This window comes from Microtus oregoni, unplaced genomic scaffold, assembly GCF_018167655.1.
Source record: "Microtus oregoni isolate MIOR12 unplaced genomic scaffold, Mior012 000004F_ref0000308, whole genome shotgun sequence".
Taxonomy (NCBI): domain Eukaryota; kingdom Metazoa; phylum Chordata; class Mammalia; order Rodentia; family Cricetidae; genus Microtus; species Microtus oregoni.
Genome location: NW_024543063.1, coordinates 36,513,217 through 36,531,473, shown reverse-complemented (window position 1 = coordinate 36,531,473; position 18,257 = coordinate 36,513,217). Strand labels below are relative to the sequence as shown.

The 18,257-nt window shown below is 51.0% G+C and overlaps 1 protein-coding gene across 3 annotated transcripts in view; it reads left to right on the top strand.

Annotated features, from left to right (window-relative positions):
* Positions 1-18,257, top strand: part of LOC121447191 (c-Maf inducing protein) — a 191,439-nt gene that overhangs the window by 133,005 nt on the left and 40,177 nt on the right. For 2 of the 3 annotated variants that reach the window (XM_041650303.1, XM_041650304.1), the window contains exons 4-5: positions 13,734-13,895; positions 17,998-18,039. In XM_041650303.1, coding sequence (XP_041506237.1) covers positions 13,734-13,895; positions 17,998-18,039 — 204 coding nt within the window. Of the gene's footprint in view, positions 1-7,136; positions 7,255-13,733; positions 13,896-17,997; positions 18,040-18,257 lie in introns of those variants that run through there. The other variant, XM_041650305.1, reaches the window with a different exon arrangement.

Below are 18,257 nucleotides of genomic sequence, written 5' to 3'. Positions count from 1 at the left end.
TCACTGTAGTCCTAGCACATGCCGAGCCCCATAGACAAACAGAGATACCCACTCGTGGAGACGCAAGTCCACTCCTAACAGAGCTGCTGCATGGTGGCTCAATTGGTAGAGTGTATGCCGAGCATACACAAAGCCTTGAGTTCAATTCCCAGCACTCCATAAACCAGGTAAAGTGATGTACACTTTGTAATCTGGGAATTTGGGAAATGCAGCCAGGAGGGTCAGACATTCAAGGTCACTCTTGGTTATGAAGTAAATTCAAGGCCAGTCTGGCCACATGTGACCCTATCTCAAATAAATAAAAGAAATTCAAATCTAAGTCATGAACTGAGGTAGGACCACTTACACTATGTCGAACCAACATTCTCTCCAGATGACTAGTGCAACCCAGGCTTCAACAGCCAGAGAAAATGGAAAGCACAGTAAGTGTTTGTTGAGTGACTACTAGATTCTGTCCATTCCATCTGTCATCTTGTCTAAGCCGCACAGTGTCCCTGGCTGGTGTGACATTTTACAAAGAATAGAACCAGTCCTCATGGAATAATTTTCTCATGCAGCCAAGCCCGAATTCCACCTCAGAATCTGACGCCTCCCTCTTTCCTCATTGCTATGTCCCTCAGAGCCTTAGGTCAAGTGCCAATGCCTGAATGTGTTCTCTGGATCCTCTGTTGTGTCCCCTCCCCTCATATTGGTGACTTAGAATTCACCATGATGAGCTACCTGGAGCCCACACTCCCGGAAAACGGTCGGGTTTTCCTGGGGTTCTCAGTTACTGTCTGAACCCCATCTCCCTCCCGGAAAGTACAGTTGCCTAGCACGAGGTCAGGAGAAGGTACAAGGATCACTCCTCATTCTAACCCAGCTCAAACATCACAGGCTGTCACAAATGCGCACAGAGGCCAACTGTACATTTGAGACCCTGGTCCTTCTCCAAGTCCTGTCATCCAGGCCCGGTGACAGGATGTCATGCCTGCAGCTTGGCGGAGGTTGCCCAGCACCCATGTGGTGCCTCATAACTCTGTAACTCCAGTTCCAGGAATCCACACTCTTCTGACCCTGGAAGGCACTAGACTTACATACGGTGCACATACATGCAGGCGGGCAAAATACTCATACACATAAAATAAGTAAATCTTTAAAATATTTTTTTAAGCAACTTAAAGAAGGGTTTCTGTTGGCTCATAGCTCATGTATACAGCCCACAGTGCCAAGAGAGATATGGCAGCTGAGGGAGCTGGTCACAGTGTGTCCACAGGCAGGAAGCAGAAGGAGATGTGAATGCTGGTGCTAAACGCCATTTTATTCAGTCTGGGACCCCGGCCCATTAAATGGTCAGCTACAGTGACAGTGGGTCTTCCCATCCCAGTCAGGTCTCTTGGAAACACCTTCACAAGACATGCCTGCGGTATGTCTCCCAGTGATTCCAAGTCCTGCCACGCTGGCAGTGAAGATGAACCATCACAAGTGTTTGCGCTGAGCAACTCCACCTGGCTTTAATGTTGAGCGAGAGGCCCCGCTCCAGCCTATCAGAGCACGAGTGTTTGTCACGGGTCGGGCCCTGGTCAGTCAAGAATGCCTGCGATTGAAGTCACCAAGCCAAAAGTACTGCGAGTGACCCCCAAGTTGGGTGGCAAGACCTCAGTGGGCCTCATTTTGGCATCTTCTAGAATGTCCTGCCTCTGGTACTGTGTGTGAGGTGGCTTGCAGAAGTGGGCAGGAGGGAGAGCAGTAGGCACTGGTGTGGAGTAGTTCCCAGCATGTTGAGAAGGGAGAGCCGGGTGCTCGAACCTACACATGCTGGAGCACTGGTTCTGTAGCTGACACGAGGAGCCCAGACTTCCTTGGCGTGCTGTGTGATGGCTCAGTCGTGTGAAGACGGTGGAAGCGGCACAGACGAGGCTTCTAGAAAATGCCCAGCCCGCCTGCCACCTGCACGCATATGAGTATGTTCTCACTGTGGTGATACCGTCACCACCAGCCTTGTCATCCCAATCGGGGGCTCTATCCCCATTCAAAAACAATGCCCTGTTTCCCTGACCCAACCCCCAACAACTGTCATTCAACATGCTGTCCCCAAAAGCTGGCTACGCTCAGCACCTTAACATGAGTGGAATCCCACGAGACTTGGCCGTATGTCACTCAGCAGAATGTCTTTCAGGTCATGTATGCTATAGCACGTGTCAGCATTGCTGTCCTTTTGAAGGTTGAGTAATACTCCGATGTGTATGTACGTGTGCCGCCGTTGGTTCATGACGTTGTGAACTTGCGTTGCTTCTGCCTACTGGCTGTTGTGAACAATGCTATTGAACAGGGATAAACTCATTCACTATGCTGGTACACACCTAATGTCTGAGTACCACCCATCTACAGTGTACCAGGCTGGCATGGAGTCTCTTAAGCCTTAAGATGCTTCTTATGTGTGGGCAGAACTGAGGGTCCTAGCAGGGTTGTTCAGGATGGGCATTAGCGCTGGGGAAGCTTATGGGAAGAAGCCTTGATTTGTTGGTGGTTTGATGGTCTGTGCTGTTGTGGAAGGAAGATGTAGAATCTTCCCCCGTGGCTTCTCATTGCCAAGGACCGTACGTCAGCTGAGGCTGACGTCCCTGTCCGAATTCTCCTGGATATTCTTCCTGTACCCTGCCAGGTCCCCAGGTAGCTCCTTCTGACATCACAGATGATGCAGGTGTGGAGGGTTCCGGATGGCTGGGCTCCGCCCACTTGAGGCCACACAGGACTAGGGCTTGTGCATTGCAGCAAGGGCCAGGGCAGGCTTTGGGGTGATAATGTAGATTCCACAGCCCCCTGAGGAGTCAGAGGGAGCCGACCACCAGGACGACTAAGGAAAGGAAGACCTGGCACCTAGCAAATGGAGGATGAGCTGAGGGTCATTGATGACGTGATGGGGCTAGATGGATCAGCGTGGCTCAAGGAACAGCTAGATGCGAGGGGCTAGGGGTCTGGACTGCAGGCCAGCCCCCACCTGCTGCTCCCCAGGAATGCAGGTTTCCCAGGACCTCTAGCTCCAGCTGTTTAAAAAAATATATATTAGAACTCACTCTCTCAATGTTCTGGGGCAGAGTCCAGAGTCGAGGTGTGAGCAGGGCCTGTTCCCTTGGAGTCTCCGGGAGCATCCTTGCCTGATTTTGTACAGTTTCTGGGGGCTACAAGCAACCCTTGGCCCTCCCCTCCTTCCTTCTGGCCACACAGCTCCATTCTCTGCTTATGTCTGCTTATACATGTAGTAGTAGTAGTGTGTGTGTGTGTGAGAGAGGGGAGGGGGAGGAAAGAAGGAGAGAGAGTTTCCATGTGGATTATTGTAAGGGCACCAGTTAAGGACCCAGCATAATCAAGCATGACCTCATCTTATTTGATCCCATCCATAAATACCCAATTTCTACTAAGGTCACAGTCAGATACCTGGAGTTATAACTGGGGTATAACTCCTGGGGAGACACAGGTCAACCCACACTGCCAGCAGAGTCACTCTGGAAAAGGAAGAGGTCCCTTCCATCCTTATCTATGCCAACAGGTTGGGATGTGTCTACCTCACAGCCAGCCAACAGGCGTGCGGGTTGGATCTTGTTTTTTTACAGGGCTCTAGAGTCTCCAGGGCTTCCTGACAGCCCTTGCCCAGATCTGTAAGGCTAAGTCTGCATTTGGCCCAGACCCCCAGGGTTCCCGGTCCATGGCAGTTGTTTGAAGGCTGTGCCTCTGGTGCTGATGCGGAGGTTTAGGATTCTCCTCCCTGCCTTGAACAGACCACCAGCAGCGATTTCATTGCACCAAGTGGCTCAGCTACCCTTTGCAATATTGCAGAGAAAGTAGAAGCCTCGTCCCTGCCTCCAAGCAACATGAACTCAGTGGAAAGCATCGCACATCTGTGTGATGATCAGTTTGTGCCTGGGATGCAGTGCGCGTGGGATTTGGTACCCAGCCGGGAGCCTGACACCTAGGTGGGTCATCTTCACCAGCCAGACTCATGGTTACCCAGGCAACCAGCTGATGCCCAGAGCCAGTAGAACAGGACACCCACCTGGGTCCTGCTGTTTCCTTGGCAGCAGTAATAGCGACAGGGAAGCTGCCTATGGTGGTCACTTAGGCTGAGAGCTGAAGCTGAGACCTTTTCCAGACAAAATACCCATCTCCCCAGGAGCTGGCTTCTCGGCCACACATCAACTAGGCTGTCCAACTGACGGGAAGGCATAGGTTTCTAAAGTTGTTATTGTATTTATTTTATGTGTGTAGGTGTTCACTGCAGATATGTCTGTACCTGGTGCCCATAGCGTCAGTCAAACCCCCTGGTACTGTAGGTACAGATGGTTGTGAACCACCCTTTAGGTGCTGGGATTTAGGTTCTTGAGAAGAGGAGTCAGTGCTCTTAATTGCTGAGCCATCTCTCCAGTCCTGGGTACATCCTCCGTGATTGATAGCGTGAGGTCAGACACTCAGGGTACAAACATGGCTACCCTAGTTCTCTTGCTACGACTGGCTGTGTGGCTTAACCTCTCTGCCTCAGTTTTCTCATCTGTAAAGTGGGGTTCACCTTCCCTGAGATGCTTTTGAGATTACGGAAGTTTATGTGAGGGCCTGAGGGGATAACTTAGTAAGTAAAGCTTGTCTTGCAAGCTTGGAGACCGACGTGAGTTCAGTCCCCGGAACCCATGTGAAAAAGCCAGGCATGATGGTGTGCTCTGGAGATCCCAGGGCCAACAGGTGAATTCCTACTTGCTCACTTAGCAAGTTCCAGGCCAGTGAGAGACCCGGTCTCAAGAAACAAGATGATCAGCTTCTGAAGAATGGCACCCAAGGCTAACCTCTGGCTTCCACTTGTACCCTCACACCTGAGTCCCTGCACATACACACATATGCGCACACGTGAAGCTAACATGTTAGGTGTTAAGTGCAGACCCTTCAGAAGGAAGAGTGAAGGCCATCATGCACCGCAGCTGCTCTTGACTAAGGAGTAGCCATTGTTATCTAATTGGTAGCATTGCTGGGGTGCTTTCTGTCTCCTCCCTGCCCCCTACATCTGAAAAAAAAATGAAGTCCTCTGATTTCGGGCCAAATCTAGGTTCCCTGAAAGACCCACACAGCTCAGCAGAGGTCACAGGACGGGGTGGTAGCCATCCAGATGGTCGCAGAAGAACAGAGGCAGGAGGTGGGAACAGCCCAGCCCTTATCAATAGACAAGCAGCTCAGCAACAGTCGACCTGGCCACCACGATGAACTCCACATCATGAGAGGGAATGGATATTGACAGTCACTAGGTTGCCTGTCAACCGTGAATCCATCTTGCTGAGTGGGAAAGGTCTGGCTCAAAGGGTCACATGCTTGTCTGACTCCAGTTCCGTGGCCTCTTCAGAAACCTGGAGACTAGCTGTTGAAGGGGAAGAGGCATTGACTGTTGGGCGTCCTCAGTTTCCTTTGGGATGACAGCTGTACAGGACATGGTCAGGGCCACCGAACTGTATGTGTAGGGATGGTTGGTGGTTCATTGGGGTCAGACTTTCACCTTAAAAATAATGGACAGGCACGTACAACAAAAGACAGAAGGGCTGACTCCCAGCCTTGGAGTCCCCAGTCAACCAGGGTCACAAGCTTTCTCAGGTATCCATTTCCTCTCTGTTGCTGTGATAAACACCACGACCAAAAGCAACTTGAGAAGGAAAGGTTTTGTTTCATCTTTCAAGCCTGAGGCAAGGGAAGGATCCTCATCAGAGGGAAACAGATTCACCATGATCTGTGAATGTTTCTAGATCAGAAGGGCCCACCCTGTGATAAAATCAACTTGCGTTTCCAGCATTTTGATGCTTTTATTAGCTTGTTAATTTAGTCATAATGATGGGCTTCATTATGACAATTTCATACATGTATATGATAGGTCTAGAAGGCCGTTTGTCTGCCCGCACCAACATCCACAGGCCATAGCAAGTATAGAGTCAGGACAGGGGTGTAATCAGCCTTCCTGTCTTACTGGGTGTGCAAGGGACTCTGGGGGTCACCACGTAAATTAGTAACTTATCCTGTCACCGTGATAGAGTCCCTGACAGCTTCAGGGAGGGAAGAGGGCCGTCTGTTTGTGCCCACAGCCCATCACAGGGAAGCAGACATGACAGCGAACAGGTGGTAGCTGCTTGTTACATGATTGCCAGCTGAGGAGTAGAGCGATGGAGCCAGAAGCAGAGCCCACCTGCAGCCTCCATGCCCCTACCCTTCCAGCCTGCTTCCAACAACGAGGCCCCACACCCAGAAGGTCTCACCAACTCCCAGAACAGCACCGACGGCTGGAGCCAAGTGCTCAAACCCATGAGTCTGTAGGGGACAATTCACTGTGAAACCGCACTTTGGAGGAAAAGCCTGAGGAAGGGTGCCTGTCCAGTCTGTACCCCATAGCTCATATATAAGAGGAATGTGGCCTAACACAAAAGTATTAAATTACTCAGCATTATAAGGGGCGGACGGGCGTGTGTGTGTGTGTGTGTGTGTGTGTGTGTGTGTGTGTGTTCGTTCTGTGAACTTTGTAGGTGGCAGTGTCATGTTGCAGTGTCAAAAATTTGGACACACCTAGTAGCTGGAACTTTAGAGTACTCATGTCCCCTATGGGAGGAAGCAGATAAAGACTGTTTCCTTGTGCTGAGCACAATGCTGCCTGCAGATGAATTGGACCTTGGGCATGGTGACAGGGGCATGGCACTGCCCCATAGTTCTTTCTGTGGTGACAAGAGTGTCCTTCATCTGCGCCCGCCTGTTGTAGCGGCCACTAGCAGCTGCCGAGTGATTGTGTGGCTGAGGAGCTGGACTTCGTTCTAATTAAGTTGACTGTCAGAAGCCCCCTGGGGCCAGTAGCTTTCAGACAGGCTGGGCAACTCCGCGCGGGACCTGGAAATAAAGTGTCAAAGCTAGTCCACATCCTCCTCCCTAGCTTGCTAAGCTCCACCACCGTAGGGACGTCCTCCCCTCCGCAGCTCCTCAGAGTACCCGTGACAAGTGACGAGGAGCATGCGTACTTGTGTGCACGCGAGCCTCGGGCTGCAGCAAGCAGCAGAGCTGTGGCCCCCATCCTTGGGAAGAGCCTTTCCAGTACATTCTGAGCCACACCTCTCCCAGTGAGGGGAGGGACACCCACCTGATGACAGCTTGTCTCCTGTGGAAGAGCTAAGAGACTCCACTCTTCTCAGACGTGGAGAACCCCAGTGTCTTGTGCCTGCTTCTGCCACAGGAGCAGTTTCCAGAGAGATGGCTGGTGTTGCCCAGGTAACGTCCCTTCCTTGACAAGCAGAGAGGGTGAGGACAGCCATGGAGTGACTGGCTCTGCCAGAAGGGAAACAGGAGGCTCTGCCTGCTGGTTCTGTTTATTGTTGGCTGGGGGGGCAGGGGGGCGTTTTGCCACAAATGCTGAGGGTCTATCTTAGTCTTGCCTGCTCTGGACCACTCCCTCCTACGACTTGGTAGGTAATGTTATCTCTCTCTAGCTGTGTAGCCGGGAAGTAGATGAAGTACTTCATGTGTGTTCTTTCGTGGGGGAATCCCAGCCGGCCTTTACACGTAGATATCATTTTACTGCTTTGCAGATGAGGGACTGCAGTCAGACAATAGGCTGTAAATCCCAGGGCCTGTCTGCTCCCCTTACCACAGTCTCCGTAGGACTTAGCACAATACTTGGCGCGTTATAATAGAAGGCTTCACGTAGTCTTTGTTGGCTGGGTAGTAAGTCGGTGGGTGAGTGGGCGGACGGATGGGCGCAGGATGGATACATGAGTAAGTGGATGGTGGAGACGGCTGGATGAGTGCGGAAACCGAGAGGAAGGATGGGTAGGGAAATGGGCGATGGGTAGGTGAATAGATGGGTACAGACGGGTAAGCCGATGAATGGGTAGATAGATGAAGGCTCAGTGGATAAGTAGATGGTAGAAAGGTGAAATGGGTGGGTTGTGAATGAAAGGGTGAGTAGATGGGTGGGTGGGTGAAGGGTAGGCAGATAAATAACGGAGGGATGGATGAATGGGTAGATGGTAGAGAGAGAGTTTAGATTTGAACTAAAGTCTGCTTATTGCAACAAACCCCATACTCTTAACAAGCCATGCTACCTTTGGCTTTGTCTACTCGCCTCTGTCCTCCTAGATGGCATTATATATAGTTTAAAAATAGCTTATTTGAGGTGTATGTTACGTGGCATTAAGATCAGTCATCGTGAGCATGCAACTTAATGGTTTTAGTAAATTTATGGCTTGGCCAACTGTATGTCTTAGGTCTGCCTTCTGTCACTAGACACAGTGGAAATGAGGTAACCTAGGCTGTCGTAGGATGCACTCGGTTCTTTTTCCATTACGTGGCTCTACCCCATTGTGTTGAGTTATACATTCGCTGAAGGACGTTGATTTTGTTCATGGTCACTCGTGTGCTATCTGTGTGGGACTAGGCTTTCCTTTTTTCTCAGGCAGACTTCTAGAAACAGAGCCACTGACCTGTGCGGTCAGTGCATGCTTGGCATCTTCAGACTGTCAAACAGGCAAGGGCATAGCTCAGTGGTGAGAACACATGCAACATTCTGGGCTTTGACCCCCCCCCCCCAGCACAAGAGGGCGGGAACCAGGGACTGTTGTATGATGTCGCTGTGAGCTGTACATTTTTACTTCACAAGAGCAATGCGCAAGGATTGGTTTGACCCCGTCAACACTTGGTACTGTCTTTCCCGTCACAGTCACCTCAGGAGACGTGAAATGGTACCTCTGTACCAGTGTAATGTATATTTCCCCAGTAGCTTATCATGGTAAGCATCTTTCCTTCCCCCTCACTTTTCTGTTTTCTTTGCTTGCTTTGCCTTTTGTTGTTTGTTTTCCTTTGACACACCACCTCAAAGTTGTCTGGGCTGGGCTTGAACTCTCACAGAGCCGAAGGCGTCCTTGAGTTCCTGCTCCTCCTGCCTCCACTCCCCACAGTGCTGGTGTGACAGGTGTGGTTGCCACCACGGCCAGCTGTGAGCTGTGAGCATCTTTTCTACTCCCAGTCTGGTATCTGACTCATGAGCCAGGGCTTGGCAAAGCTCTGCTGGTGAAGGGCCAGATGGCAGCTCTTTGGGGCTCTGAGGGCCACACTCAGTTTCTGCTGCATATTATATTTGCTTTGGGTTTTACAACTCTTAGAGAACCCACTTTTTTGGTGTCCTTGTATACAAACAGCCACGGCCGGGTTTGAACACGGGCTTCAGGTTGTCCGCCCTGCACTGAGTCAAGCCTTATAACATCCGTCATGTGCCCAGCCATAAGACAGCTTCAAGACACCTGTTCCCCCTTCCCCAGCTCCTGGCTCGTGGCAGAGCAGACTCAGTGGGAAGAGACCGCATTGCCTCTAGGGAGCTAGGATTCCAGAAGTGGCCTCATCTTAGCCCCACCATGACTCATCGCCTGCTGAGCTCATCAGAAGGATGCTTCTAACACGTCACCTGGGGTGTGGCTAAGGACCCAGAACCCTGGATGGTCTGCCCCACCCACTCCCTGTCTGTCTGCAGCATCGTGACCCTCCTACCTGCTGCTCCTGCCGTCCCCTCTCATACTTCCCACCCACTGGTCACCTGTGTCCAGCCCGTGGGTTTTTTCCTGGCTCTTACCCTACCACCAAGCATCGATGACACCTTCTTTAGTGTCTCTTGGCTGGCCCACCCTGTCTCTCCCTTTGACACCACTGGTCCCAAGGGCTGTGATGGAGAGTGTGAGACCTTTAGAGACTCGACAGCCAGTTTTGACTCATGTACCAATTTGACTCTTTATGGATGCTTGGATTTAGGCTGGTTCCTTCTCCCTCCTGGCTGTGACAGTCTTGTGAATCAAGTTTCCAACTGTCCTCCAGCAGATGCTATGGCCACTCTGTCCCATTCCTGCCGCCATCTGCTTTTGCACTGTTCACCATGGATACCATGACCTTGCCTGAGCGTTTGTGGCCCTGAGAGCATCTTGGCTTAGGCTCCAGAAAGACACGTGTGTTAGACTAAAGGAAATATGCTCCCTGAATTGCAGGCAAGTCTGCCTGTGTTTGAGGGTTGAATTCCTGCTACCCACATAGATGACATTGCTAGGTGCCCATATCATCAGGGTAGAAGGTACCCTACATATTGGTTGTATGCCCCCCCCCCACCAAGATCTTAAAGTTTTGGGGTTTTTAATTTGTTTTTATATACAGAGACAAGCATGATCTGTTTCACTGGGTAGAAGGCCTAGAATGATCCATTCAAGGTCACTTAAGTCCATCTCAGCAAAGTCCCTGTCCTTCTAGATCAGACTGGCAGGTAAAGCAGCTGGAGCTGTAGTGAGAGCTCTGGCTGAGCTTCCATGGATGGCTCCGTGTTGCCTTGAGATGGCCAATGAGGAGAAAGGCCTCTCCCCGCCTCTGCCTCACTCCTTTCTTTGCTGTGCCAGTCCTAAGTTATTTGAACTCAGTCCTTTGACTGAGAGTCTGTTTGTAGGATGCTCTAACCTGGGCCAGGAATCCTGTTCCTTGGGTCTCATAACTGAACCAGACAGTACGCATCAGGACCTCGCTAGCACTGTGCCTACTCCCGTCATGTGCTAACTGAATGCTAGCCCTTGTCACGGCCTTGGCACCTCATCTGAACGCTGTCTCTAAGGGAGGTGTCTTGATTACACAACAAACTTATCCCTTAGCTCTAAGGAGGGCCTGTCAGTCAGGACCACGGCCAGGTCACTGACGGTAAGGGTTAGTTAGTCCTTATTCCTCTGTCACTGAAGATAGGCAGTCCTGCTTGCCTCTGACTTCCTTCCTCTGTCTCTGTGGGCGGTGGTTTTCAACACTCCCAGTGCTGTGGCCCTTTTAATACAGTTCCTTATGTGGTGGTGAGTCCTGGTGATGCCCCCTCCACCATCAAAATTATTTCTGTTGTTACTTTGTAACTGCATATTTGCTGCTGTTGCGAATTGTAATGTAAATATCTGATCTGGGCCCTGTGGGAGTCTCACCGCTCAGGTTGAGAACCACTACTCTATGGTCTCTGTTCTGAAAGCAGTCTGTGGCTGCCCCCTTCATAGGCTGCTTATATTTTTGCAGAGTTCTTGTTTGAAATGGGGTCTCTTTTTGTGTAGCCCAAATGGCCTCAAAGTGTGTGTGTGTGTGTGTGTGTGTGTGAGAGAGAGAGAGAGAGAGAGAGAGAGAGAGAGAGAGAGAAACTGCCTTACTGACTCTCACACTGAGGCTGGAGCACACTGACTCAGCTGGAATTGGCTGGCCAGCAAGCCCTAAGTACCCTGCTGTCTTCACCTCAGCGTTGAGATGATAGGCACATACCACCGTGCATGCTTGCCCAGCAAGCGTTTTACTGGACGAGCCATCTCACGGCAAACCCATGGTCTCTGGTTTCCGATTGAGTGCTTGGATTACAGACATGTGGCACCACAGCCAACCCTGCTTTGCGGAGTTTATATGAGGGTTGGCCATTACTGTGCTGGCCACATATATTAATTACAGCTCTTTCTGGGCTGTAGGAGTTTTTTTTCCCCCTCCTCTTTGCGCTTTTCAGTATGGTTTCAATTTTTTTAAATGAGTGAACATCATTTCTACAGAAATCATTAAGTAATTCCTCTTTGAAACATAATAGCTTGCAGCTGGCCAACAAAAGAATTAGGGGAGCTTCCACCGTGCACAAGTTGAGTCTGTGGGATGACCTGAGGATGGATTGTCTTGATGATTCTCATTGTGTGGTGAAACTTTCAAAAACTAATTTATTGGTCTTTTGACAAGGACATGGTTTTCTAGTACACATTGAGAGCCCAGAGCTCAGGGGACGATCAGTCAACAGCATCGAGGAAAGAGCTAATGACAGGTCCGGAGGAGCCTGGTGTAGACCTGGCTGTAACATCATGTTATTAAAATAATGGAGTTAGGGACACACTCATGGCCACCCTCTTCACCAGCACAAGCGATTTACTTGTCACTGGGGTGCCCGGTACCAGCAGAGCTTGCCACGCCTCCTCCATCCTTTGAATGTGGAAGCCCGTGGTCATTCCTGCTTCTCTTCCACCCCCTGTGCTGTGCACAATGCTGCTTTCACTTCTGTAGCCCAGTGTAGCCTCCAAGGCGAGCCGTGGAGAACCCAGGGCTCCAGCACAGAGCCATGGGGTCAAGGAGGTGGGAGAAGAGGGAGAGGGAAGGCAGGTTGGTGGTTGAGAGGACTAGAGTGAGGAAAGAAAGGACAAAGGGGGAAGGGGCATTTTAAAAAAAAAAACACCACAGAGAGATGGGCGTGGTGGCACACACCTGTAAACCCAATACCCGGAAGGCGGAGCAGGAGCAGGAAGATGAGCAGTTTAAGGTTAACCTGGACTAAATAGCGAGTTTCAGGCCACCCTGAGTTGCTTGATGTCCTTCCTCAGCAGAACACAAAACACCCCATAGATATAAGTTTCTGTATGTGATGCAGGTGGCAGGCAGCAGGGAATCAGCCAGCAAGTAGGCAGCCCTACGAAAGCACCGAGTATGTGAGAAAGGATGGAGGATACCGTTTGTGCTCCTGCGAGTTGTACGTGTTTGAGAGAGACAAGAATCGAGTTTCATTTGTGTTGGATGTTTTGTCTGGAGTGGGTGCACATGTGCGTAACTGCATAAAGGAAATGAACTATGTGGTCCAAAGATGGATGTGGGTCCCACTGAGTCTGGGAGGCAGCTCTCTAACACCTCCCATATCCTAATTTATGAACGTGGGACCTAGGGCCCTTCAGGTGAAATAACAGCTAAAAGGAGCCATTGTCTTCCTGTTCCCATCCCCATCCTGTTGCATTTGGGATGTGCCTTCCCCTCTTCCATTTCAGCCCAGGTCCTAAAGTCATTTTGTAATTCTTAATTCAGAAACAGCAGAGGAAGACCCCAAGAGCTTCCCCTCCTCTTTTCCCCTTTCCTCATTCAGTCTTGGGCTCAGAGGTTGTGGCATGTCACCCCATCTGGCTGCTGGCACGGGGTGCGGTGACTCTGAGATTACACTTTCCCCACGGAGCAGGGAGTTTAGCACTAAGTGATGAAGCTCGTTCTGTTGAGAGTCCCAGCAAGCAAGGCGGCGCAGGGCCAGGCAGGCAGCCACGGGGAGGGGAGCACTTGACTTGGACCTCCGCCCTTCAAGGCCTCTGTTTCCATGATGTCAGAGAGGCGGAACTAACGGGGCCTCAAATCCAGGAGGCAGCAGCCCCTGCCCTGCATTTGGGTTTGGAGGCTGCGCCGCTGATGGAGGTGAGCATACCTCTGTCTTCCTCGCTTGGCTTCCTTGGGCCATCCTGGACTCATTCTCCACCTGGCTGAAGCTAAATTCTGGCCTTCATCCTGACCATCCTATTCTTTGTCTGAATGCCACTTGCCAAGAGACCTCATAGGATCTGCTCATAGAAAGCTTTCTGTGGGACGGGAACACTCCCACCCGTACTGTGCTTGGCGACTTGGGGACTGAGTTTGGCAGAAGACACGACCTAAAAGAGCAGTCTCCTAATTCTTTTTCATGTGTCATCGGGAGCAGGGTGGGAAATTGCTGTCCTGGCGTTCGGAGCCTGCCTGTCTGCAGACGCACCCTTGACCTTGGACGGAGCCTGTTGCTTTCTTCATGCATCCATTTCCTTTTGGGGAAGAGCTCAATCCAGGTTGACAGCTTCCCAGGACCTTTTCACCCCAGCCAGAGAGGTTCTTTGATCATCTTGAGTCTTTTGCTAAATCGGTGATGTATTCCCATCTCTCTCTCCACCCAGAAAAAGATATATAAATACAAGAAAGTCCTGAGTAACCCCAGCCGCTGGGAGGTTGTCTTGAAGGAGATACGGACGCTGGTGGACATGGCCCTCACGTCCCCACTGCAGGATGATTCCATCAACCAGGCCCCACTGGAAATCGTCTCAAAACTGCTCTCTGAGGTAAGGTGTCTCCCCCCTTCCCCGAGTTTGACGTGGTTCTCTCCCCTTTAAGTTGTCTATCTTTACTTCCATTTCGTTCCTAGCCCCATCTGAGTGATCAAAAGAGATCTACCCGTGGTGTGCCATCTCCCTGTGGTTACTAAGGAAGTCTTGAGGGCATCGAGAGTGAGCCTTGGTGGCTCCTGTTGCCTCCGGCTTGTCTGGAGGTATAGGGTGACTGTTGCCTTTGCTAAGTCCTCGGTCAGACCCAAGATTTGAGTGGTGGTTCTGACAGCAGCCGCTGCAGCTACCATGGTCAGATGCCAACTTTGGTCCTCTAAGGCCCTAGATCAGAGGTTCTCAACCTTCCTAACGCTGCAGCACTGTAATACAGTTCCTCTTGTTGTGGTGGCCCTCAACACAATTATATTCATTGCTACTTCATAACTTCCTTTGGTACTGTTATGAATTGGAATGCAAATATCTGTGAAAGGGTCGTTTGCTCCCCTAAAGGGGTCACCCGCAGGTTGAGAGCCACTGCCTAGATGAACCCCTCCATCCTGCTCTGTCCAGCTGAGGCAGCATCTCATTCTGATTTCATTCAGCCCTTCTTAGCATTCTGTCCCATTCACCCCCAGATATCCACAGATAGGCATTGTTTGCCTCGCTTGAGGTTTTAAAACCAGACTGTGTGCGTGTCAAGGGGTGGCAGGAAATTGCCATACATATACAAAATTGTCAAACAATAAAACAAGGCCAAAAAGTAAAAAAGAATCGGACTTCAGCACAATGGCCATTTCCAGGTTCTCTTTAAAGACGGAAAATCAGGGTACATTGGGCAGCTACCGCTACTCAGCATCCTGTTCTGGGCTGGCTAGCGCCACCCACCATGCCAGGCAGCCCTCTGCTAGAGCTTGCGCCAACTGCCAGGCACGAATATGGACAGGGGAGAGTAGTACCAAGACCCTGGCCTCCCAGCCCACGTTCATCGGGGGCTGCCGCAGTCATGGAGAGGCATCCTTAGTCAGCCCCAAATGCGTTGGACGAGTATTCCCAGACCCCACTGCAACCCACTGGGATCTGTGTCCTGCCCTCAGCGCTGTTTCCTGCATTCTACAAATAGCCACACCGCTCCTGTGGATGCACCTGCCTGACCCCTGGGGAAGCAAGGGTTGCTGACTCCCTATTTAAAATAGCTACCACCTGAGTGATGTCCCCATCCCCCTCTCTCTGGAGAGTGTCATCCCTCGTGTCCCAGTCCACTCCCGTGCATGCTCCCTTCAAACTTCTGAATGCTCATTCCATCGGCATTTCTCGGCTGTCCTAGGCTGGCCACCACCTTGTAGCCCAGGAACTCGGGTCCTCTTTGATACAGAATGTTGGGGGTCCCTCCCCTGGGGGGGTTAAGATTAGAAAGTGGTGGCAGTGGCAGACGGACAAGTGGGGTGGGATACACGAGTGGGAGAGAGCTTTGTTCTAAGGAGGGCCATGTGCTGGTGTGAACTGGTGTGAATCACAGTCACGGTTCCAAATCTCAGGGCCTCCTGCCTGCCCAGTGTCCAGCCCTGAGTTCAGGCTACTAACCCAGTGTGAGGGAAAGAGGCTCGGGCAGATGGATCTCCAGTTGTGTGTTATTGAGTTTACAGTTGATCTGACAGGAGCGGCGTAAGGAAGGTGGATTTGGGCTCGCCATTTGAAAGTGCAGTCCACCTTGGTGGGGAAGGCAGGGCGGCAGGAGCTGGAGACAGCTGAACACACCGCATCCACAGCACAGTCAGGAGGGAGGGAGGGAGGGAGAGAAAGAGGGAGAGAGAGAGAGAGAGAGAGAGAGAGAGAGAGAGAGAGAACGTTGGTACTCAGCTCACTTTCTCTTTCCATTCAGTCCAGGACCCCAGCCCAGAGATGGTGCTGCCCATGTAGGGTGGGTTTTCCTACCTCAGTTAAACCAAATTAGAAACTTTCTCAGAGACATGGCCAGATTCCTGTTTCCATGGCGATTCTAAATCTTAACAAGTTGACGTTGGGCAGTAGCTCACCGAGCTACACAGCTGATACTAGGGACCACCTCTAGGTCCACCCAGTAACCAGGTTTGCATCCCATGTAGGAACTGGGTGAGGTGCGGACACACCACCTCACCCTTGTGAGTTAGAGGCCAAAGATCCAGAGTTTAGTTTCATCCTTTAGTGATATAGTGAGTTCCAGGCCAGTCTGGGCTACGTGAGATCCTGCCTCAGAAACAAACAAACAAATAAATAAATAGATGCAAATAAACAAATGATGCCTGGAGTGGTGGCTCAGTGGTTAAGATTCCTTGCTGCCCTTGCAGAGGACCCAGGCTCAGTTCCCAGCCACTAACTACATGGAAACTTAAAACTGTGCATATACATACATGCAGTTAAAACACTGATACACATAAAATAAATTTATCTTTTAAAAAAAGCAATCTGCCAGGCGGTGTGACGCACGCCTTTAATCCCAGCACTCGGGAGGCAGAGGCAGGTGGATCTCTGTGAGTTCAAGGCCAGCCTGGTCTACAGAGCGAGTTCCAGAACTGACCCCATAGCTACTGGAAAAGCATCTCCTGGGAGTTGTCCTCTGACCTGCACTTTACTTGGTGCTGTGAAATGCGTGCACACCCACCCCCGAAATAAATGTAATAGAGTAGGTTTTCAAAGTAAAAGTGAAACAGACTTCGTGGACCAAGCAGAAAGCTCATTGCCTCCATCAGGGACGAGCAGAGCTGGCTTTCATCTACTCGTGTTTTTTAACCTTCCACTAGACACAGGCCTCCCAGAAAGATTAAAGTATCACAGTCAGAGAAACACCCCTCTGCTTGTCCCAGACACTGAAGATGGTGGCCCTTGTCTCCGCCTCCTGTACCCCAGATTGCTGGGCAGAGGCAGATGTCCGGCTTGGTACCTTTCCTTTGACCTCAGCTGGTCCTGGTCTCCTGGCTGCCCCTACTCCCATCGGCTGTTGTAACGGTAGGGGCAAGGGCCCTGCGTCATGCCAACCCTAAGCTCCAAATGTGGCTGTTGAGAAATGCAAGTGGACGCTGGTGACAGCCCGTGCCTTCCAGGAGAGACAAGGTAGACGTAAAAGAGAACGCAGCAGGCGCTTTGAGTTTTCCCAGGGTTCCTGCCATTTCTTCACATACGCGCAGGAAGCCAACAACATAGGCAGTTTAAAGGATTCCAGATCCAGAACAGGGAAAACCACGGCAGCAACATAAACCAAAACAGGGTTATTAACCTAGTTTTGTTTTAGACGTGCGTTGTTCAAATGTGTGTTTAGCTGGAACATCTTTGGGGCGCTCGTGGCTTAGGAGCCTACTCTGAGAACCGCTGGAATACTCTATTATTGATCTAAAATAAACGGTTTACCCAGCGCCTACTGGAAACTCGCAGAAGGTCTTTTTTTTCTTCCTTATGGGTTTTGAACCCGCCCTCTGATGCTAAGCAGTGTTCTAAGTCTAAATCCACCCTCAAATCACAGCCCCATGAGGTGCAGGTATCAGGACCCCCAGAGACCTGAGTCACCCCAGGCCTCGGAGCTGTGAGACGTGGGCAGGGAAGCTCAGTTTACCTTTATCTACTATGGTTTCCTTTCTGTAGCTCTGATAAAAACACCTTGACCGGAAGTGACTTAGGGAACGGAAGGCTATACTTCAGTTTACAGGTTGCAGTCAGTCATTGAGGGAAGTCAGGGCGGGAACTCAAGAACTTGAAGAGGGGACCGCAGAGGACCTCTGCTGCTGGCTGGCTCGCTTGGGCTTGTGCTCAGAGAGCTTTCTTTTACAGCCTAGGACCATCTGGGAAGATCGTGGTGCTGCCCACAGTGGGCTGTGCCCTGCTACATCAATCAGCTATCAAATCAAGACAGTCCCCTGCAGACATTCCCACAGGTCAATCTGGGCTGTGTTCAGTGGACAGTTTAAGCTAGCTGGGATGTTCTCATTGTTCTGCCCTGTCCCAGAATTAGCCTGCTGTGTTGAGTGAAGAAGGGATTGGGGGTGGGGGCTGAGGACCGCTAAAGACCGAAGACATTTTGCCGTGCTGGAGATCCCTGCGGTCCAATGCCCAGTTTTGTTGATTGTGCTTCCCTTCTTTCTCTGTCCTTTAGAACACAAACCTGACCACTCAGGAGCATGAGAACATCATTGTGGTAAGTTGCCAACCCCCGTCCCATTCCCTCATCCCGCTAAAGCCCCGGTCTGGTGCCTAAACCGCTAGGCTGTGCCACGGCCCTGGCCATTGAGATCACTTAGCTGCCCACGCCCCATCCTGCCTCAGTGTAGAGCGCAGAGCTGACTGGAGATGGTTGTGATGGCCAGCCTTTGGGGTTCACTGCAAGCGGGTCTCTGTCACCCTTTGATTCCCAAG